Source organism: Ranitomeya variabilis, chromosome 1 (genome assembly GCF_051348905.1).
Source record: "Ranitomeya variabilis isolate aRanVar5 chromosome 1, aRanVar5.hap1, whole genome shotgun sequence".
Taxonomy (NCBI): domain Eukaryota; kingdom Metazoa; phylum Chordata; class Amphibia; order Anura; family Dendrobatidae; genus Ranitomeya; species Ranitomeya variabilis.
Genome location: NC_135232.1, coordinates 15,104,056 through 15,127,936, shown reverse-complemented (window position 1 = coordinate 15,127,936; position 23,881 = coordinate 15,104,056). Strand labels below are relative to the sequence as shown.

The 23,881-nt window shown below is 44.9% G+C and overlaps 1 protein-coding gene across 1 annotated transcript in view; it reads right to left on the bottom strand.

Moving 5' to 3' along the window:
* Positions 1-1,214: 1,214 nt before the first annotated feature.
* The window catches only part of LOC143793583 (uncharacterized), a 142,911-nt gene continuing 120,244 nt past the window's right edge, over positions 1,215-23,881 (bottom strand). Inside the window, 1 exon segment of the mRNA XM_077280659.1 lies at positions 1,215-2,630. Within this exon segment, the coding sequence (XP_077136774.1) occupies positions 1,360-2,630 (1,271 nt within the window). The 3' untranslated portion in view covers positions 1,215-1,359.

The window sequence follows — 23,881 nt, the reverse complement described above, 5'->3', positions numbered from 1 at the left end:
GGATCGGGTTGGGTTTCATGAGACGCTGACTTTACCAAAAGTCGGCGACTTATGAAAATGAACGATCCGTTTCGCTCAACCCTAATAGTGAGGCAGCAGCTTTACTCTGAACTCCGTCTGGCCTCCTTTCAGCGGTTTCCTTTTTTCAAGAATTGCACAAAACTGTGGCCAACGGCACTTTTATGCAATCCTACAAAGATGGACACCGCCGGATCACAGGCCAGACGGCGTCAACAGTGCCTCGATTTGCCTCATTATAGGGAATCTTCTGCCAGAGGTTCTGTCTGAATAACGTATTTCAGAGATTTACACAGAAACTGCAGTGAAAGTGCAGAGTGCGGGATAAATGCGAGAGGAGCCTTACTGCAATCTTTGGGAGGCAGAACAGCGGGTGAAGAATTGGTTTTTTTTTACGCCGTTCCTTGTGCGGTAGAAGTGATTAGGTGACTTTATTCTTTGGGTCAGTGCGATTACAGTAATAACAGATTTATATCGGGTTTTTATGTTTGGCAGCTGTCACATGCAAAAAGATGCTTTTTATTGCAAAAAAAATTGTCTTTTTCATCACGTTTTATTCCACTTTTTGTTTGGCATTATGATGATAAAGCGTTGTTGTTTTCTTTTTGTTTTGTTTTTTTATGGTGTTCACTACAGGGGTTAACTAGTGGGACAGTTTTATAGATCAGGTCGTTCCGGACACAGAGATTCCAAATATGTGCACTTTTATTGTTTATATTCTTTATACAAATATTTATGGATACATTATATATTTTTTTGTAAATATTTTTACAATTATTTGAAAAACCTTTACTTTTTTTTTTTTTACTTTGTCCCACTATGGGACAATCATTATTTGCAGGCTGATCGCTTATATAGCATGGTGAAGCAGCAACCTCCCCCCATGCTATGCAAACTGTCAGCTCTCTACTGACAGAGAAAGCTGCTGATCATGCACTGCGCGTGATCAAGCAACTTTCCTAGCTCTGGTGACCCATCACGCGGCGCGTTCTCTGATCTAAGGGCAGAGGGGCCTTCATCCCACTGCCAGCTCCTGGAATGCAGCAATCAAGTTCGATCGCAGCATTTATGGGGTTTAAATGCGGGACCGCTCCTAGCACTTAGCGCCAGCTGTCAGAATCAGCCGGTGCACGATCGCCTGGACGTAAAAATCCGTCGTGGACGTATTACTGACTGTCGATAAGAGGTTAAAAAATGTTCTATGAAACTCCTTGTTGCCAAAATTTTAGAAACTTTTCTTATGTTCAGTGAGAAATTAATAAAAAACTTACTTATCAAAAGGGGTGTACTCATTTATTCTGAGTAAAGTTTATTAAAATTTATAATACACAGTGAACATAATTACAGTTTATTTCCTGTATGTCTGAAGTCATGTCTAGCAAGATTTGATTTATTTACAAAAGATTTGCCACAAAGTGAAAATGAAAACGGCTTCTCTCCTGTGAGGCTTCTCTCGTGTGTAATAAGACTTGATTTATCTGTAAAGCATTTCTCACAAAATGAACACGAATACAGGTTTTCTCCTGCGTGAATTCTCTGATGTGTATTAAGTGGTGCTTTACCTGTAAAGCATTTTTCTCATTGGAAACATGAAACCGGTTTCTCCCCTTTGTGAGTTCTTTGATGTTTAACAAGATATGATTTATCTCTAAAAATTTTCCCACATTCTAAACAGGAGCATTGAGTCTCTCCTGTATGAATTCTCTGATGTTTTATAAGATCGCCTTTATCTGTGAAGGATTTCCCACATTCCAAACATGAAAATGGCTTTTCTCCTGTGTGAATTTTCTGATGATGAATAAGATTTTCTTTCAGTGTAAAGCATTTCCCACATTCTGAACATGAATATGGCTTCTCTCCTGTGTGAATTTTCTGATGTCTAATAAGATTTCCTTTCAGTGTAAAGCATTTCCCACATTCTGAACAAGAATATGGCTTCTCTGCTTTGTGAATTCTCTGATGTCTGATAAGATCACCTTTATCTGTGAAGGCCCTCCCACATTCCAAACATGAAAATGGCTTCTCTCCTGTGTGACTTCTCTGATGTCTAACACATTTTAATTTAATTGTAAAGCATTTCCCACATTCTGAACATGAATATGGAGTCTCTCCTGTATGAATTCTCTGATGTCTAGTAAAACTCCCTTTATCTGCTAAGGTTTTCCCACATTCTGAACATGAAAATGGCTTTTCTCCTGTATGAATTCTCTGATGTTTTATAAGATCGCCTTTTTCTGTGAAGGCCTTCCCACATTCCAAACATGAAAATGGCTTCGCTCCTGTGTGAATTCTGTGATGTCTACTAAGACTCCCTTTATCTGTAAAGCATTTTCCACATTCCGAGCATGAAAATGGCTTTTCTCCTGTATGAATTCTCTGATGTTTAGTAAGACGCCTTTTATCTGTAAAGCATTTTCCACATTCTGAACATAAATATGGCTTCTCACCTGTATGAATTCTCTGATGTGTAATAAGATTCACTTTATCTGTGTAGAATTTCCCACATTCTGAACATGAAAATGGCTTTTCTCCTGTATGAATTCTCTCATGTCTAACAAATTTTGCTTTCTTTGTAAAGCTTTTTCCACATTCTGAACAAGAGTATGGCTTCTCTCTTTTATGTTTTCCTTGTGTTAAAAAATCTGAGCTTGTAGTAGGTTGCTTATCACACTGAAATCTTGTCTCCACTTTGTCACCTGGAATTGTGGTAACAATGAGAGATTGCTCATGAGAGGGTTCCTCATGATTAGGAGGACTATAAGAAAGTGCAGTACTGTGAAGTCCAGGAGGTCCATGAAGAGGAATGAGGTTTTCTCCATTAGAGTGCTTCCTGATATCTTCTTTTTTACAATTTAGTGATAATCCGTTATTTTGACAAGGATTTCCTATAAGGATGAAGGATAGATTGGATGTAATTATTTTTTACAACACCAAAGGGATTTCTAAATTTATTTAATAAAAAACAAAGCGCTCCTTGTGTGAGTCAGCACATAATATTAGGTTAGGCCTGTCCCACACGTCCAGATAATTCCGGTACCAGAAAAATCGGTACCGGAATTATCCGTGTCCGTGTGCCCGTGCGTTTCTGTGGCACATCAGTGTGGCACACGTGTGCCGCCCGTGTGCCGACTGGGTACCACACGCACCAAGCAGGAGACAGCGCTAGAGATAAGCGCTGTCCCCCCCACGTGGTGCTGAAGCCGCCATTCATATCTTCTCTGCAGCAGTGTTGGCTGTAGAGAAGATATGAATAATCCTTTTTTTTGTTTGTTTCTCGTGTTTACCATAAAGATCCATGTCCCCACCCCCCTCCCACCCCCTGTGCGCCCGCCCGCTGTTATTAAAATACTCACTCGGCTCCCTCGCTGGCGCTGCTTCCTGTCCTGGCCGCACCTTCTACTGTAGGAGCGGTCACGTGGGGCCGCCGATTACAGTGATGAATATGCGGCTCCACCTCCCATAGGGGTGGAGCCGCATATTCATTTCTGTAATGTGCGGCCCCACGTGACCGCATACAGGATAATCTGCGGCCGGGACAGGACACTGCGAGGGAGGCGGGTGAGTATTTTAATAACAGCGGGCGGGCGCACAGGGGGTGGGAGGGGGTTTGGGGACAGGGATCTTTATGGTAAACACGAGAAACAAAAAAAAAAAGGATTATTCATATCTTCTCTACAGCAAACGTGCTGCAGAGAACATATTAATGGCGGCTTCAGCACCACGTGGGGGGACAGCGCTTACTGTAGCGCTGTCTCCTGCACAGCACACGGACAACGTCCGTGTGCGGTACGTGTTTTACACGGACCCATTGACTTTAATGGGTCCGTGTAATCCGTGCGCTCCCACGAACACTGACATGTCTCCGTCTTTGGCACACGGAGACACGGTCCGCAAAAAATCAATGACATCTGCACAGATGCATTGATTTCAATGTGTCTACGTGTGTCAGTGGCTCCGGTACGTGAGAAAACTGACACCTCACGTACGGAATCACTGATGTGTGAAACCGGCCTTAAGGTGTGTGACTACTACTCCGCTGGATTAATTGTGCAGCTCCAGGCACAACCCTGGTGTTAACATGATTGATCCTCCATGGCTGCAGCGGTGCTGCCTGATCCTCCACCAAGCACCAAGAAGCCCAGATTGAAAGAATCAGGATAAAAATATAAGTGAAAAATGGGCTTTCAAAAGCGCTGCCAAGGATGTAGGGAGAGTTCTTATCTTATTAAAATTATTTTATTAAGCTACGTGTTATGGAGCCTGTCCAGCTCCGTCATCGGACTAATACAAACTGAGTAATAGTCTTGAGTTCCTGCAGAACTGGGCCGACTTCTCAGTTGGCTACAGGCTCTACGCTAGGGAAGGGCTGCACCTCAATGGGGAAGGTGCAGCTGTGCTGGGGGAAAAAATGGCTAGAAGGTTGGAGGAGTGTTTAAACTAGGGATTGGGGGGGGAGGGTATTCATTTTATAGGAGGGGAAGATAGTTCAGATAGAGACCTGGGCACAAATAAGGAAGTTGGGGGTGGTGGCATGGGGGGTGGGGTTAGAACAGTTAGTAATTTAAGAAAGAATAGAGGTACAGAGAGGAACATCAAGTGCATGTATACTAATGCCAGAAGCCTCGCCAACAAAATGGACGAATTAGAACTAATGTTGTTGGAGCATAATTATGACATGGTGGGGATATCTGAGACGTGGCTGGATGAGAGCCATGACTGGGCTGTTAACTTGCAGGGCTATAGCCTTTTCAGAAATGACCATACAGATAAGCGAGGGGGAGGGGTGTGTCTATATGTAAAATCGACCTTAAAACCCATCCTGCGTGATAATATAGGTGAATCTAATGAAAATGTGGAGTCCCTGTGGGTGGAGATAAGGGGAGGGGGAAAAAATAATAAATTACTGATAGGGGTTTGTTATAAATCTCCAAAAATAATGGAAGCAATGGAGAATATCCTCGTAAAGCAAATAGATGAAGCTGCGACTCAAGGAGAAGTCATTATTATGGGGGACTTCAAATACCCTGAAATAGATTGGGGAACAGAAACCTGCAGTTCCAGCATAGGTGATCGGGGTCTGACAACTATGAGAGACAATTACCTCTGACAACTGGTTCAGGACCCAACAAGGAGGGGGGCACTGCTAGACCCAATATTAACCAACAGGCTAGACCGCATATCAAATATAAGGGTTGGGGGTCACTGGGGGTAAAGTGATCACAAAACACCAAGGTTACTTACCGGTAGCCGGTTTTTCCGGAGCCCGTGACAGCACACCTGAGAGAGGGATCCGCCCAGTCAGGACAGGAAACCTACTGAAATAAAAGGGCGGTACCTCTCCCTCGCTTCAGTTGGTTTTCAGAGCATGAGAGGCCCTTTTGGTTAATACATGGTAATCCATCACCACATCATAATTATAACAAAATACACCCAGCTAAAAAGTGCGCACCAAAGGGTGAAAAAAGAAGGGAGGGAATATACAGGTGCTGTCATGGGCTCCGGAAAAACCGGCTACCGGTAAGTAACCTTGGTGTTTTCCCGTCTCCCATGACAGCACACCTGAGAGATTTTTGGAGAAAGAACCACCTTAGGGAGGGACCACCGCTTGTAGCACCCTTCTACCAAAGGTAAGGTCAGACGAGGAGGATAGATCTAGCCGGTAGTGTCTAAAGAAGGTAGACGGAGAGGACCAGGTAGCGGCCTTACAAATTTGATCTATCGATACCTCTGCTTTTTCAGCCCAGGAAGTAGACACGGCCCTGGTGGAGTGAGCCTTGATGCCATCAGGGATCGGGGCGCCACAGGAAGCATAGGATAAGGAAATAGCCTCCCTAATCCACCTAGCAATAGTACCCTTGGATACCCCATATCCCTTTCTACTACCCTGGAAGGCTACAAATAGGGATTGATCTTTTCTCCACTGACTAGTCAAGGATATATACTGCACAATAGTTCTCCTCACATCCAGTGTATGAAATTTTGCCTCCCCTGGGTTCCTAGGATTATTACAAAAGTAGGGCAACACGATCTCTTGACTTCTATGAAATTTAAGTACAACCTTTTATTTGGAAGGTATGCCGGATCTGGTCTGAGTACTACCCTGTCATCAAAAATTTGCGTGTAAGGAGGGGAGACGGACAGGGCCTGTAAGTCACTCACTCTACGGGCTGATGTTAACGCTACCAGGAGTACCGTTTTAAGAGTGAGTATCTTTAACGATGACTCCTGCAGGGGTTCAAATGGACTGTTGGTTAGAGCATCTAACACCAGATTCAAATCCCACGGGGGAACTCTCTGAATTTCTACTGGTCTAGACCTACTACAGGATTTAATAAAGCGGGACACCCATCTATTGGAGGCAAGATTGCAATTATATAAGGCACCCAATGCCGACACCTGGACCTTAAGCGTATTAGTTGCCAACCCCAGTTGTAAACCTGCTTGTAAAAATTCTAAGATGGTACCCACAGGAGCCTTGTCCCCCAAAGGTTGCCCCGAAAAATCCAGAAACTTTTTCCACGTTCTACCATAAATTCTTGATGTTACTGGTTTGCTACTTTTTAATAAGGTGGAAACTAACCCCGGCGAAAACCCCTGCCTACTCAGCAATGCCCTCTCAAATTCCAGGCTGCAAGATGGAAGCCCTTCACCTGAGAGTGGCATATTGGGCCCTGGGTTAGCAGGTCCGGAATCTCTGGTAGAATCCACGGATCGGTTATAGAGATTTGTCTCAGGAGGGAGAACCAAGGTCTTTTCGGCCAAAATGGAGCAATCAAGATTACCCTCGCTTGCTCCATTCTGATCTTTCTCACTACTGCTGGAATCATTGCTATCGGTGGAAACACATAAGCGAGACTGAAATCCCATTGAATTTGCAGAGCATCTACCGCGAAGGGATTCTCCCTCGGGTCTAATGAACAGAACCGGTCTACCTTCCTGTTGTTTAGAGTGGCAAATAAATCTATCACAGGTAAGCCCCAGGCCTGCACTATCTGTTGAAAGACCCGGGGATTTAAAGACCACTCCCCCTGCCTCAGTGTTTTGCGGCTTAGGTAGTCTGCTCTCGAATTCTCGACTCCCCTTATGTGGAGAGCAGAGAGGGATAGTAGGTGGCGCTCTGCTAGTTGTAGGAGGACAGACGCTGACTTCATTAGGGAAGGGGATCTCGTCCCCCCTTGGTGGTTGATATATGCCACCACTGCGCGATTGTCCGACATAACCCTGGTATGGTGACCCTGAATGATGGGAAGGAAGTGTTTCACAGCTCTTTCTACAGCCCATAATTCTCTTAAATTTGACGCCTGCTGTGATTCTAGATGGGACCAGGATCCCTGAATTGAGAGAGTCCCTAAATGTGCCCCCCCATCCTGTACCGCTTGCGTCTGTGGTGATGACCTGCTCTATTGGAGTTACCCACTGGACCCCAGATGTTAAATGATCTCTTATGGCCCACCATTTTAGGGAATCTGTTACCTCCAATGAAAGACACAGCTTGCCCTCTAAACGCCCTTTTAACCATTTTTGCGCAGACAGGACCTCCCACTGCAATAATCTTAGATGGAACTGAGCCCATCTTACTGCGGGTATACAGGACGTCAGAGAGCCCAGCAAGGACATTGCTTTTCTCAAGGTCATTACAGGGTGTTGAATTGCTGTTTCCACAAGATTTTGAATTTTAACCAGCTTGTTTTCTGGTAGGAGACAAAGCTGACGCCTGGAGTCCAGAACCAGGCCTAGAAAGGACTGAACCGGCTCCGGCGTCAACCTTGATTTGGCAAGATTTATTTTCCACCCCAGCAATTCTAGTGTCGCCATAACCTCTTCTATTTGTGACAGGCAGTGTGCCGCTGAGTTCCCTATTATCAGGAAGTCGTCCAGATACGGAACTATTACTACGTCCCGCGAGCGGAGGAAGGACATGACCTCTGACATCAGCTTGGTAAAAATTCTTGGCGCTATTGACAGGCCGAATGGGAGGGCAGCGTACTGATAGTGCCTGAGACAACCTTGGACATAAACCGCTACCCTTAGGAATCTTTGAAAGTCTCGATGAATTGGGACGTGATAATAGGCGTCTTTTAAATCGATAGCTGCCATGAAGCACTGTGGGAACAAGAGTTTTATCGCTGTATTTACAGACTCCATTTTGAAGGAACAGTTTACTACCGATTGGTTGAGGTTTTTTAAATTGACGATAGTTCTTAGAGACCCGTCTGGTTTTTTTATCAAAAAAAGAGGGGAATAAAAACCTTTTCCCTGTTCCTCCCCCGGGACTTCTACCAGAACAAGTTTTGATACCAGCTCTAGTACCTCTGTTTCCAAGGCTAGCTGCTCTTCCGGGGTTTTTCTTTGGGGTGTTGAAATAAAAGTCTGTCGCGGTGGATAAACAAAATCTATTTTTAGGCCGTCTTTGACCACCTTCAGAGCCCAATGAGTGGGGGAGATGTTTACCCAGGCTGGGAAAAAGGACGAAAGCCTCCCCCCCACTGGCCTGGCGTCATTGGGAGGGCTTTTTAGTTGATGTTGAGGGACCTTTAAACATATATCCATATCCCCTTCTGTCTCTGGAGTCCCAGCCCCTTCTGTCTCCCGGGGGGCGGCCCCTACTAAATTTGCCCCTCCGAAAATAAGGCCTTCTAAAGTCCACTGGAAAGCGAGGAAAACCCTTTTTCCTGTTACCGGCTTTCTCCAGAATGTCCTCCAACTTTTTACCGAAGAGGAAATGGCCATCACATGGTATAGAACAGAGTCTATTCTTTGAGGGCAGGTCTCCCGGGCACCCCTTCAACCAGAGAGCACGTCTAGCCGCATTGGATAAACTTGCAGCTCTAGCCGCCAGCCTTACGGAATCTGCTGACGAATCTGCTATAAAGGCAGCCGCTCCTTTAGCCATAGTTACATTAGATAAAATTTAGTCTCTTGGAGCTTTAGATATTAACTGCTCCTCTATTTGCTGTAACCATACAATAAGGGAACGAGACACACAGGTTCCTGCAATTGCTGGTTTCAGACCGCCTGCATTTGCTTCCCAGGTGTCTTAAGAAACCGTCCGCTTTTTTATCTAAGGGGTCCCTTAATACACCACAGTCCTCTAAGGGAAGGGATAGCTTTTTAGAAGATTTAGCTACTGCGCCATCAATTTTAGGCACTTTATCCCAAGTCTCTGAATCTTTCTCCTCAAAGGGGTAACGTCTTTTAGAAGCCGAGGGCAGATTACCCGATTTCTCCGCCTTTTTCCATTCTTTTTCAATAAGGGCCTTTATTTTGGAGTTAACAGGAAAGGTACGTTTTCTTTTTTCCTCCAACCCCCCGAACATAATGTCCTCCAGGACACTCGAGCGGCTATCCTTCTTTGTACGCTGGCGAGCAGGCGTATCACCTGAAAGGGGCTCATGCTGCTGCTGCTGCTGTAATGGCTGCTGCTGCTGGAGCTCCATACGATCCTCCATGTCTGGAATAGCTGTATGGAATGAGCGTCGTTCCAGCATTATCCTACCCTTATAAAGGGTACTCTCCGTGCTCTCCGCCTCTTCCGGTGACCGTTAAGCTCTTCTTCTCCCCCTGGACACCGCCGGGAAGTCTGTGGCGTTACCGGCGTCTTTTGCATGGGCGCCGCATCTTGGATCCGGCGCGCCGGTCTGAGGTCACGCGGGCACGCCCACTCCCAGCGTACCTTGCGCGCAACGTCAGCCGCGCGCCCGGAAGTGGCCCAGCTGAGGGGGAGAGAGCGGCGTGGCAGACAGAGACCGGCCCCAGGAGTCCGGACTGTGCTAGACCGACGCCCGCACGTGCGCAAGAGCCCTACGGGATCTGCGGATGGCGCTACTGCTCCTGAAGGCCAACATACAGGCGCCCTGCCTGTGCTTCCAGTGCCGGGACAGGAGCGGGTAAGTGGATCTTCTATCAAAAATTGAACCGCCGTCTTCAGCACAAGGGTTCCCATCAGGACAGGAAACCCAACTGAAGCGAGAGAGAGGTACCGCCCTTTTATTTCAGTAGGTTTCCTGTCCTGACTGGGCGGATCCCTCTCTCAGGTGTGCGGTCATGGGAGACAGGAAAATAATAAGTTTTCATGTCTCCTTTAATAAGATGTGTAGTAGAGGGGTGACAAGGACACTAAACTTCAGGAGGGCAAATTTCCAACGGATGAGAGAGGATCTTGATGCAATTAACTGGGACGATATCCTGAGACATAAAAGTACACAAAGAAAATGGGAGACGTTTATTAGCATCCTGGATAAGACCTGTGCACAGTATATACCGTATGGGAATAAACATACTAGAAATAGGAGGAAACCAATATGGCTAAATAGAGCTGTAAGGGGCGCAATAAGGGACAAAAAGAAAGCATTTAGAGAATTAAAGGAAGTAGGTAGTGAGGAGGCATTAAATAAATACAGAAAATTAAATAAATTCTGTAAAAAGCAAATCAAGACAGCAAAGATTGAGACAGAGAGACTCATTGCCAGAGAGCAAAAATAATCCCAAAATATTCTTTAACTACATAAATAGTAAGAAACTAAAAAATGATAGTGTTGGCCCCCTTAAAAATAGTCTGGGTGAAATGGTCGATGAGGATGAGGAATAAGCCAATATGCTAAATGACTTTTTTTCATCAGTATTTACAAAAGAAAATCCCATGGCAGACAAAATGACTAGTGATAAAAATTCCCCATTAAGTGTCACCTGCTTAACCCAGCAGGAAGTACGGCGGTGTCTAAAAATCACTAAAATTGACAAATCTCCGGGCCCGGATGGGATACACCCCCGAGTACTGCAGGAATTAAGCACAGTCATTGATAGACCATTATTTTTAATCTTTAAAGAGTCCATAATAACAGGGTCTGTACCACAGGACTGGCGTATAGCAAATGTGGGGCCAATATTCAAAAAGGGGACAAAAACTGAACTCGGAAATTATAGGCCAGTAAGCTTAACCTCTACTGTGGGTAAAATCCTGGAGGGCATTCTAAGGGATGCTATACTGGAGTATCTGAAGAGGAATAACCTCATGACCCAGTATCAGCACGGGTTTACTAGGGACCGATCATGTCAGACTAATCTGATCAGCTTCTATGAAGAGGTAAGTTCCGGGCTGGACCAAGGGAGCCCAGTGGATGTAGTGTATATGGACTTTTCAAAAGTTTTTGATACGGTGCCACACAAAAGGTTGTTACATAAAATGAGAATAATGGGGATAGGGGAAAATATGTGTAAGTGGGTTAAGAGCTGGCTCAGGGATAGGAAACAAAGGGTGGTTATTAATGGAGCACACTCGGACTGGGTCACGGTTAGTAGTGGGGTACCACAGGGGTCAGTATTCGGCCCTCTTCTTTTTAACATATTTATTAATGACCTTGTAGGGGGCATTCAGAGTAGAATTTCAATATTTGCAGATGACACTAAACTCTGCAGGGTAATCAATACAGGGGAAGACAATTTTATATTACAGGATGATTTATGTAAACTAGAAGCTTGGGCTGATAAATGGCAAATGAGCTTTAATGGGGATAAATGTAAGGTCATGCACTTGGGTAGAAGTAATACGATGTATAACTATGTGCTTAATTCTAAATCTCTGGGCAAAACCGTCAATGAAAAAGACCTGGGTGTATGGGTGGATGACAAACTCATATTCAGTGGCCAGTGTCAGGCAGCTGCTACAAAGGCAAATAAAATAATGGGATGCAATAAAAGAGGCATAGATGCTCATGAGGAGAACAATGTTACCTCTATACAAGTCACTAGTGCGACCACACTTAGAATACTGTGCACAGTTCTGGTCTCCGGTGTATAAGAAAGACATAGCTGAACTGGAGCGGGTGCAGAGAAGAGCAACCAAGGTTATTAGAGGACTGGGGGTCTGCAATACCAAGATAGGTTATTACACTTGGGGCTGTTTAGTTTGGAAAAACAAAGACTAAGGGGTGATCTTATGTTAATGTATAAATATATGAGGGGACAGTACAAAGACCTTTCTGATGATCTTTTTAATCATAGACCTGAGACAGGGACAAGGGGGCATCCTCTACGTCTGGAGGAAAGAAGGTTTAAGCATAATAACAGACGCGGATTCTTTACTGTAAGAGCAGTGACAATATGGAACTCTCGGCCGTATGATGTTGTAATGAGTGATTCATTACTTAAATTTAAGAGGGGACTGGATACCTTTCTGGAAAAGTATAATGTTACAGGGTATATATATTAGATTCCTTGATAGGGCGTTGATCCAGGGAACTAGTCTGACTGCCGTATGTGGGGTCGGGAAGGAATTTTTTTCCCCATGATGGAGCTTACTCTTACCACATGGGTTTTTTTTGCCTTCCTCTGGATCAACATGTTAGGGCATGTTAGGTTAGGCTATGGGTTGAACTAGATGGACTTAAAGTCTTCCTTCAACCTTAATAACTATGTAACTATGTAATACATGCCTTTATTTATACAATCCATAATGACATCACAACCTTAGAGGTTGTGGCTTGTGAGCGGCGCTACTGCTGTACGCTCATCTCCATTACGTGACCCCCGGCTGCAGCTAACTCTGATGTCCGGTGATGTCACGACAACTTCCGGAATTGGAAGCTGAACCGGCATCACCGAGGCGGGACCCAGTCTTCCTCAGTGACTGTGCTGTGGGCGGAGTTTCAGTGCGATGAAGCTCTGCCCACATCTCAGTCACTCAGGGAGTATGGGATATTGTTGCTTTTTTATTTTTATTTTTTTCACAGAACGATGGTCTTCAGGTGGATTAAGGGTACAATAAAGATTTTAAAACCCATGTGTGTATTTATTTCATTAAAATACTTTATTCATAATGTGTGTATTATTAACCCTTTACTACTATTGGACTAATAATGGATATGTGTCTTATTGACACCTCTCCATTATTAATCTGGCTTAATGTCACCTTACATTAGCAAGGTGACATTAACCCTTTGTTACCCCATATCCCACCTCTACTCAGGAGTGGGAAGAGACTAAGTGCCAGAATAGGCGCATCTTCCAGATGTGCCTTTTCTGGGGTGGCTGGGGGCAGATGTTTGTAGCCAGGGGGGGGCCAATAACCATCGTCCCTCTCTAGGCTATTAATATCTACCCTCAGTCACTGGCTTTACCACTCTGGTGGAGAAAATTGCGCTGGAGTCCACGCCAGTTTTTTCTGTGATTTAACCCTTTATTTTAACACCTAGAGCCACCAAATTGTGCACACAGACACTTCTAACATTAGTAGTGAGGAATATGTAAAATAAAATAAGGGATATGAAATGGTTTAATGTATTTAAACCATGTCTCATATCCTGTTTGGTTTGATAAGGAGAAATGAAAAGCCGGCAATTGAATTGCCTCCTTTTAAGCTATCCAGCGCTGTATGAAATACGTGTGTCTCACTATTATATATATATATATATATATATATATATATATATATATATATATATATATATATATATATATATATACGTTTTCACGAATATTTGAGCCCATGGATCCATTCTATGTCCATTCTGCAAGGTTGCGATAAAAAAACGCAGTACGGATGCCATACGGATTACATACGGAGGATGACATGCATAAAATACACAGCCACACCCTGCCTGCGGATGACATACAGATCACTGTTTAGGGAACATTTCTACGTATTACTCCTGTAAAAAAGGACCGTATTTCCCTGTGCTAAGTGTGACCCCAGCCTTACTGTCTCTCTTTTTCATTCTCATATGGACAATTGCCACTTTCTACTAATCGGTCTCCCTCTTACTAAGCTCTTCCCTCAGGACTATCTGTCCTAAATGCAGTAGTCAGGATCATATTCCTCACTAACCTTTACACCGATGCCTCTACCCTGTGCCAGTCATTGCCCTGGTTATCCATCCGATACAGAGATCAATACAAACTTATTACTTTCATCCACAAAGTGTTCCATGCTTCAGCACCCCCCCCCATCTCCTCCCTCATCTCAGTCTACCACCCTACCCGTGCCCTCCATTCTGCTAATGACCTGATTAACATCCATAATATAATCCGAACAACCCACTCCCATCTCCAAGACTTCTTGCGTGATGCGCCAATTCTTTGAAATGCACTACAAAAGGACAATTTGATTAATCCCCAGCACCAAGTTTTAAGCGTGCCCTAAAAACGTATTTCTTCAGACTGGCCTACCGCCTCAACACATTTATCTAACTATCCCTGCTTTGCCAATTGCCCACACAATTTACTACAAAACCAGCACCCTCGTATCATGTTCTCACACCCTCCATGCAATTAATAGCCCTCTGTGTCCGTACACACACTGGCGCGAAACGTGCATTGGGGCTGTCTTCCATTGCACTACGTGACCGCACACAGGCTACTATGGGCGAGATTTTTTTTGTGCATCTACATTTGTACTGGTTTAATCCTATTGCGCAAATATTTGTGGGATTGTTCGCATACACTCCACATATCATGGTATAACTATTTGACCATGTGAATACTTCCCCCGCTATGGGCACATTGTACCAGTTTATGTATTGACTACTCTGGTCCCTTGATTGCTGCCAGGTCACCAGTGCTTACAGTTTGATGATTAGCATTATAAGGAATGTGCCAGTCTATACCTTTGGCCTTATACTTTAAAGTGTGGAATAGTGCAATGCTTTCTTTTGACACTGTGCAACATTTGTCCATTGCTATTATGTACATTATTGTTAAATTTTATAACTTTTTCTGAATAAAATTGTTAGTTTTACTTTTTGGATTTTGTACTCTATGTCTCTTGTAGGTTGTAAAACCAGCACCCTCGTATCATCTGTTCTCACACCCTCCATGCACCTAATAGCCCTCTGGGTCCGTACACACACTGGTTGGTTACTGGTTCTTGCAGCATTACATGAACACCCTATTTATTACATTGATGGCTGGACCGTACAATACAAGCACTTGTTACCATCCACGTTTTGTGTCTCCCCTATATCCTCATAGATTGTAAGCAGCAGGGCCCTCACTCCTCTTCGTGTATTTATGTGATTTTTGTTATTCTGTAACGTCTTTTATTGTTTGTACAAGTTCCCTCTAAAATCTAAAGTGCTGTGGAATATGTTGGCGCAATAGAAATAAAATTATTATTGTTTTATTGTCCGCAGTGCTGACATCTCATTGAGAGAACTATAGCCAATAATGGAGATTGGTGGCTCTGCCGGAATAAATGTCATCAGCTGATCAAAACCACTGAGCTCCCTTACAGGCTGCAGCGCTGTCAATGTGATATCAGCACTGCAGCCAATAACGGACATTGGTAGGAGCAACGGAGACTCAGCGCTGAACCAGGGGAGAGTGAATAAAGCACAGGATTTTTGTTTGTCATTGAGAGACAGTGGTTTTCCAAAATCAGAAAACCCCTTTTAAGAGATTAATATGATGAAATGTGTTTATAAAACATTTCCCATAGTGAACATGATTACAGCTTCGATCTTGTGTGACTTTTTCATGCCTAACAAGATTTAATTACGGTAATCTCAAAAGAATTTTCCGCATAGTGAACATGAGTACGGCTTCTCTCTGGTGTGACTTCTTTCATGTACAACTATAGTTGATTTTTGTGACAAACATTTCCCACATTATGGGCCTTACAGATCCATTTTTTTATTGATTTTTTTTTTTTCATCTTCACATTTCAGGAGTCATAATGTTATTATACACTAGGGGGCAACGGGGTCAGATGTTATATACCAGGGGTACAACAGGGCTGGATGTTATACACCGGGGCTGGATGTTATGATGTTATGCAGTGGGGGGGGCGGGGGAGGGCAACGGAGCTGGATGCTTTACACCGGGGAAGTGTTGAGTGTTGGGGGGGGCGCGATGGTTGGCGGGGCTGGATGTTATACACTGGGGGGGACAATGGGGCCTGAAAGAAAAAACAGAATGCAATGATAAATGAGAGTGGTCCAATGCTTTTCGCCCTATAGTGAATCTGTCCAGATGACAAGATTTGGCCAAATATAACATGCTGACAGGGGATATAAGTGGATGGTAAAGGAAACCTGCTCTGGGCAGGATCTTGTCTCCATGTTTCTATGTTAATTGAACCAGGTCTCAAAAACTAATATGATTGTTAGATAACAACAACTCTAAATGTGGCCATTGCAGCTGTTTGTACATACAAGCTTATAATCCCTTTTATGATAAAAAATGTCTCCACCCGGCACAGAGGAGGGACTAAACATTTGTCATGTACGGTCACCTACCTGGTGTCCTCCGCTTGCCTCCGAGTGAGACTGGTGTTCTGGTCATTCTACATCCAAGATGGCCAGGTCGTGCGGCTGTATGCAGATGCTGCCACATGCGTCGTTTTGACGATGCGGAAAAAAAAAAATGCTACAGGTTGCGTCCTATGCTGGTTGCCGCATCGTCGAAACGACGCATGCGGCAGCATCTGCATACAGCCGCACGACCTGCATACCTAATGTTAAAGATAGGTACGGAGGTCGCATGCGGGCCACATGCAGAAGTAGGCGGAGATAGCGGCGGAGGTGCGGCCGAGGGCGGGGCTTCACGGAGGAAGTCCGCAGCCTGCCGCAGATCAGGTAAACGCTAGTGTAAAACTAGCCTTATTACACACCTGTGGAAACATCTACCGGAATCTCCTCCTTCCAGTCACTCACACACGGCTGATCCTCCCTCGTCATCGCTTCTTTTTCTTCTGTCTCATCCTTCACTTTATTCTTAGTCGGATCTTCCTCCTGATATATCAGATGTAACAATCAGCACAATACAAGAGACCACCAAAATATGTGACACCTATGACCTCGATCAGACATGTCCCCCCCATATACAGATCCAGTTAAGGGCCCAGCATCATCTACCTGATGTTTCTCAAGGACATTGTGATTCTCCTCTGGACAGTCCTGGGGATACAGAGGACGGGGACTTCTCTCTGGTGGATTTCTCCTCCTGAATCCATCTGTTAAAAAAAAAAAAACACACAGTGACGGAATAGATTGTGTCATGTGATGATGAGAGGATGGTAGTAGTAGTAGATGACCACAGAACAGACATGACAGTCTCCCCTCCTCACCCTGCTGATCGGCCCATATTGCGATCGCCTCTTGTGCTCCATGTATAACCTCAACCTTAATATCAATCAGATCTTCACCCTAAAAAGAAAAATGTAAGATGAGCTCAGGTCCCATCACTTCATGGTCAGATGTTGTGGGGGCTTCAGTGTCATCTACCTGATGATCCTCCGGGATGTTATGATTCTCCTCCGGACAGTCCTGGGGATACAGAGGACGGGGACATCTCTCTGGTGGATTTCTCCTCCTGGATCCATCTGTGGAGACACACAGATTGAATACATGACCTGCCGTGTATCTGTCTATATATGAGACACGTCTCTCAGAACCGGTAATTCTAGGTTTATTTATCAGCGACTAAATTACACTGTTGTGGTCCTCACCACCGGTACTGAGGTCCCAGCACATTGTGGCCCCAAGTAGAAGAGATAATCATCCTAATGCTAAGCCTAATGCTCTCTGCTCTGCACTCGGAGGATGAGGACCCTGAAGAGAGGGACAGAGAAGACCCTCGTCAGTCAGATGGAGGAGCCGCACTAAGAAACACAACTTCTCCAAGTTTTGTCTCCACTAAGGATGGAACCACAGGAGAAGTTGGAGAAAGTTCCACATTTTAACACCTAAATGCAGCGATAAATTAATATCGATCACAACATTAAGAAGGCCGGGAGAGGGCCGATGGTTGTCACGGCAACCCTTGATAGTCATGACAACCTCGGGATCTTCCAGTGACAGCCTATTTATACCATGCCAGGAGCAGAATCTAAGAGGCTTCTGTCAATGCAGTACATGTACACTGTAAGGCATTATATCTACGATCAGAGTAATAAATTAAGGTCCCATAGAGGAAATAAGTACCGTATATACTCGAGTATAAGCCGACCCGAGTATAAGCCGAGAACCCCAATTTTGCCACAAAAAAACTGGGAAAACTTATTCACTCTAGTATAAGCCTAGGTGGGAAATGCAGCAGCTACCAGTAAATGTCAAAAATAAAATTAGATACCAATAAAAGTAAAATTAATTGAGACATCAGTAGGTTAAATGTTTTTGAATATCCATATAGAATCAGGAGCCCCATATAATGCTCCATACAGTTCATGATGGCCCCATAAGATGCTCCATACAAAATACGCCCCATATAATGGTCCATAAAGTTTATGATGGGCCATATAAGATGATACAAAAAGTACATACTCACCTCTCGCCCCCAGCCGGTGTCATGAACAGGTGGGGACACCAGCGCCCTATGGGGACCTGTTGCCGCTGGCTCAGGCCCCCTGCACTTGTGATATTCACCTGTCCCTGTTCCACCGCCACAAGCCACTGTCTTCCAGGTCTCTGCAATGACTGTTCAGGCAGAGGGCGCGCACTAAACAAGTCATCGCCCCCTCTGACCTGAACGTCACAGCCAGAAGACGCAGAAGACAGAGCGCGGCAGTGGAACGGGGACAGGTGAGTATCCAATGGCTCACCCTCCCCAGTTATACTCACCCTCCTGGTGTGGTCTCTGCAAGTCCCTGCTTCTCCGATGGTCTCCAGTGCCGGCAGCTTGTTCCGGTGTTCAGCGGTCATATGGTACCACTCATTAAAGTAATGAATATGCGCTCCACGCCTATGGGAGTGGAGTCACATCCATATTCATTACTTTAATGAGCGGTACCACGTGACTGCTGAACAAAGAAACAAGCTGCTGGTGCCAGAGACCATCGGAGAAGCAGGGACTTGCAGAGACCGCACCAGGATCGGGTGAGTATGATGTGACAGCCGCCACTCCTGCCGGTCCCCCTCCCCTGCTGACCCCCTGGGACAATGACTCGAGTATAAGCCGAGAGAGGCACTTTCAGCCTAAAAAAATGGGCTGAAAATCTCGATATATTTAAAAAAACTGACCGTCACATCCAAACATAGACTAAGTGTGAACAGGTGCTGAACATAGAGTCACCAACTCATATACAGTCAAGTAAATAAGGCAGCACACTGCAGCGCTGAAACATGCAAACATGAAAACTGAACTGCATTACTGCACTAGAAATATGAAAAATGAGAGCGTTTAGCGCATAAAAATGGCCAATTTTATGTGCACCTGGTAGCCACTTTAGGGCATCTCTCGTATACCAGGTCCTACGCTTTCCTTTCCTCGCTGAGAATAAACGTCTCCCTCTGAATGGGTACTTATGAAACCTCTTAGACTAACATTCTCTCTCTCTGTGGAGGGGTAATGGACCTGTTGCGATTAAAACACCTATGGCTAGAAGGCGGAGTGCTCAGTCAGAAGGCTAAAGAATATATTTAAAAAAACTGACCGTCACATCCAAACATAGACTAAGTGTGAACAGGTGCTGAACCTAGAGTCACCAACTCATATACAGTCAAGTAAATAAGGCAGCACACTGCAGCGCTGAAACATGCAAACATGAAAACGGAACTGCATTACTGCACTAGAAATATGAAAAATGAGAGCGTTTAGCGCATAAAAATGGCCAATTTTATGTGTACCTGGTAGCCACTTTAGTTTTTTGAAATATATTCTTTAGCCTTCTGACTGAGCACTCCGCCTCCTAGCCACAGGTGTTTTAATCGCAACAGGTCCATTACCCCTCCACAGAGAGAGAGAATGTTAGTCTAAGAAGAGGTTTCATAAGTACCCATTCAGATGGAGACGTTAACACTTTGTTCCAAATTATTATGCAAATGACATTTTTCTCGGATTTTCCTTAATGGTTGGTGCAAATGACAGTCAGTCTAATAAAAGTCATCACCCGTTAGATTATACATCAAATTTTATTGAAGAAACCTCCCAATGATAACAGTATAATCTCCAAAATGAATAAAAACTCAAAATGCACTGTTCCAAATTATTAGGCACAGTAGTATTTCTAAACATTTGATATGTTTTAAAGAACTGAAAATGCTCATTTGTGGAATTTGCAGCATTAGGAGGTCACATTCCCTGAACAAAAAAGCTATTTAACTCCAAAACATCCTAACAGGCCAAGTTACATGTAACATAGGAGCCCTTCATTGATATCACCTTCACAATTCTTACATCCATTGAACTTGTGAGTTTATGGAGAGTTTCTGCTTGTATTTCTTTGCATGAAGTCAGAATAGCCTCCCAGAACTGCTGTTTTGTTGTGAACTGCCTCCCACCCTCATAGATCTTTTGTTTGATGATACTCCAAAGGTTCTCTATAGGGTTGAGGTCAGGGGAAGATGGTGGCCACACCATGAGTTTATCTCCTTTTATGCCCATAGCAGCCAATTACTCAGAGGTATTCATTGTCATGCATGAAGATGATTTTGTTCCTGAAGGCACGTTTCTGCTTTTTAGACCATTCAAGAAAGTTGTCAGTCAGAAACTCTATTTACTTTGCTGAGGTCATTTTCACACCTTCAGGAACCTTAAAGGGCCCTACCAGCTGGTTCCCCATGATTCCAGCCCAAAACATGACTCCTCCACCTCCTTGCTGATGTTGCAGCCTTGTTGGGACATGGTGCCATCCACCAACCATCCACTACTCCATCCATCTGGACCGTCCAGAGTTGCTCGACACTCATCAGTAAACAAAACTGTTTGAAAATTAGTCTTCATGTATGTCTGGGCCCACTGCAACCGTTTCTGCTTGTGAACACTGTTTAGGAGTGGCCGAATAGTAGGTTTATGCACCACAGCAAGCCTTTGAAGGATCCTACACCTTGAGGTTCGAGGGACTCCAGACGCACCAGCAGCTTCAAATAACTGTTTGCTGCTTTGTAATGGTATTTTGGCAGCTGCTCTCTTAATCCAATGAATTTGTCTGCCAGAAAACTTCCTCATTATGCCTTTATTTGCATGAACTCTGTCTGTGCTCTGTTTCAGTCACAAATCTCATCAGAGTATGATGATCAATCTTAAGTTTTCGTGAAATATCTATTTTTTTTCATACCTTGTCCAAGGCATTGCACTATTTAACGCTTTTCAGCAGCAGAGAGATCCTTTTTATTTCCCATATTGCTTGAAACCTGTGACCTGCATAATAATGTGGAACCATTTTTGAGTAGTTTTCCTTTAATTAGAATCACCTGGAAAACTAATTATCACATGTGTTTAAGATTGATTTCAGTGATTCATTGAGCCCTGAGACACAATACCATCCACGAGTTTATTTGAAAAACAAAACAATTAAATCTTTAAGACACTTAAATCCAATTTGCATAATAATTTGGAACACAGTGTATTCTCAGCGAGGAAAGGAAAGCGTAGGACCTGGTATACGAGAGATGCCCTAAAGTGGATACCAGGTACACATAAAATTGGCCATTTTTATGCGCTAAACGCTCTCATTTTTCATTTTCCTGGTTGATCACCATACATGGGAGCACCATCTCTGCACCCGGTCGCTGAGCCACCCTATTTACCTTGATTATTATTTCCCGTGCCCGGGTCAGAGAGGGATCCTGGAGCTGAGCTGTCTTAAATATACCAGGGGACACTTGCAGCTCGGGGATCGATGTGGTCTCCTCGACATCTTCTGACAATACCTCTAATGAAAACCTATCATGGTTACACTCTGTCCCTAGGTTGGCGACCCCTGTGGCAGGCATCCCTGACTCGGGATCTTCGGGTTCTGAGCCCGGAACAACATTTACTCTAGGAGGGTTCATTTTATTTTTCTACAGAGACCAGAAGATGGACAAATCCCTTCCCAGGACAGCCCCATAAGAAAGGGTCTTCATTACTCCCACCACGTTTAACCTCCCTGCAGGGCATAACAAACGAGACCTCCACTGTCAGGTACTCGCAGAGGTCACCATGTATATACACACACACACACACACACACACACACACACACACAACACCCACATTTTTCCCAAGGGATTCTAAACCCGAGATTAATGACCCATGCACATGAGTCACTAGGTTCTCCGAGTTCAGGAGGGCCTTGGCCGGGTGTCCATTGACGCGCACCTGGCACAGATGTGGTTCACCCGCTGGGACAAACGGATTTGCGGTGAAAACAGCCTGGGCGTACATCGACATAGGGCGAGTATACCCGCAGTGCATAGGTTGAGCTGTCAGGGGGCAGTTGGCAGCCACATGTCCTGGCCCTTGGCACCGCCAATACTTATTAGCTGCATCACGAATGGACCTTGAGATGAATTTAGGGGAACCTGGTCTCTTGTCACTCTCACTCCTGTTCACCCTCTCAGTATGGGCTCGGTCCTGATTGGACCCAGCAGAGGGTCGTGGACCGTTCCCAGGCTCCTGGCTGGCGGAGTCTGACGTGACAACCGTAGTGGAGCAGAATCAGAATCCAGTATAAAATCCTGAGTGGCCGTATACCGCTCAATCAGGCTGACCACCTGGTCTAGGGTGCTGGGATCCCCTTGGCCCACCCAACGCTGAATAGCGATTGGCCGAGTTCTTACTAGCCGGTCGACCACCACACTCTCCACCATCTGGTAAGGGGTTAAGGTCTCAGGCTGAAGCAAATTTTTTTTTTTTTTTACCAACTGCAGAAAGTTATATGTCCTAGACCTAGAGACTCCACAAAGGACCATTGGACCACCCGTTGAGCACGTACATATGTGCTAACCCCCAGCAGGGCAAGGATCTCACCTTTCAGTTTCCCATAGTCCAGGGCATCGTCCCAACAGAGGTCAAAGTAGGCTTTCAGGGCATTTCCAGTCAGGAAGGGGGCCACCAATTCAGCCCACTGGGAAAAAAGCAAGCTCTTCTGCTCAGCTGTGTGCTCGAACATGGTGAGGAAGACTTCCATATCGTCCTCAGGACTCATCTTCCTCAGCACTGAAAGGACTTTGTACCGAGCCTCTTCACGCATTGGGGTTGCTGGTGGGGCTGCCTCTCGCAAAGCCGCAATCTGCTGCATCAACAGGTTATTTGTCTCCTGCTGCTGTTGCTTAGTGAGGACCAACTGCCGCAAAAGCTCCATCTTGTCGGAAGGCTTGGGCTGCAGCATTGCAGGCCTAATAACCGACATGCAGCGGGCTTTGGGTATGCCTCAGTTCACACTGCCCACATTCCCAACCATATGTAGTGCAGCAGGGTTGGTGCAGTGCAACAGATAGGCAGGGACCACAGAAAAATTTAAAGCAAAGGTCTTTAATGCTCAAAAACTCACACACAGGAATGACGCCTCCAGATTGCAGCCGGGTCACCGTAAACACAGTCTAGAACTCCAAACCCGTTGCCGTGGACAATGGAACGGCTGTGTCTCTTGGGTGCATCAGCCACCTTGAGTTCCCTGGCCCTGTGTTAGGCTGCTTTCACACATCAGTTTTTTGCTGTCAGGCTCAATCTGGCGGCTCGACGGATCCGTCGTAAATTGTGAAAAACTGATGCGACGGATCTTTTTTTTGCCCGATCCGACTTGCTGATTCGGCTAATTGGATCCTTAAAAAAATAAAAATAAAAAATAAATAAATCGGAGCATGTTTAGTTTAAAAAAACGGAATCCATCACTGGATTCCGTCATGTGACGGATCTGGCGCCATAGGCTTCCATTCTACCAAACGCCGGACAGTCCGTGTTTTCAACGGACACAAAAAACATTCCTTTGTGCATTGTCTCCGGCTGCCGGACCAACAATTATCGACGGATCTGGTGAATGAGGGATGAAACGTGAGACCATCCGTCACAATCCATCACTAATACAAGTCTATGAGAAAAAAAACGGATCCGGCGGTATTAGTCGCCGGATCCGATTTTTTTTTTAAATTCGCCAGATTGAGCCTGACGGCAAAAAACTGATGTGTGAAAGCAGCCTTAGCTTCACACAGTCCTGGGTTGCACAGACACCT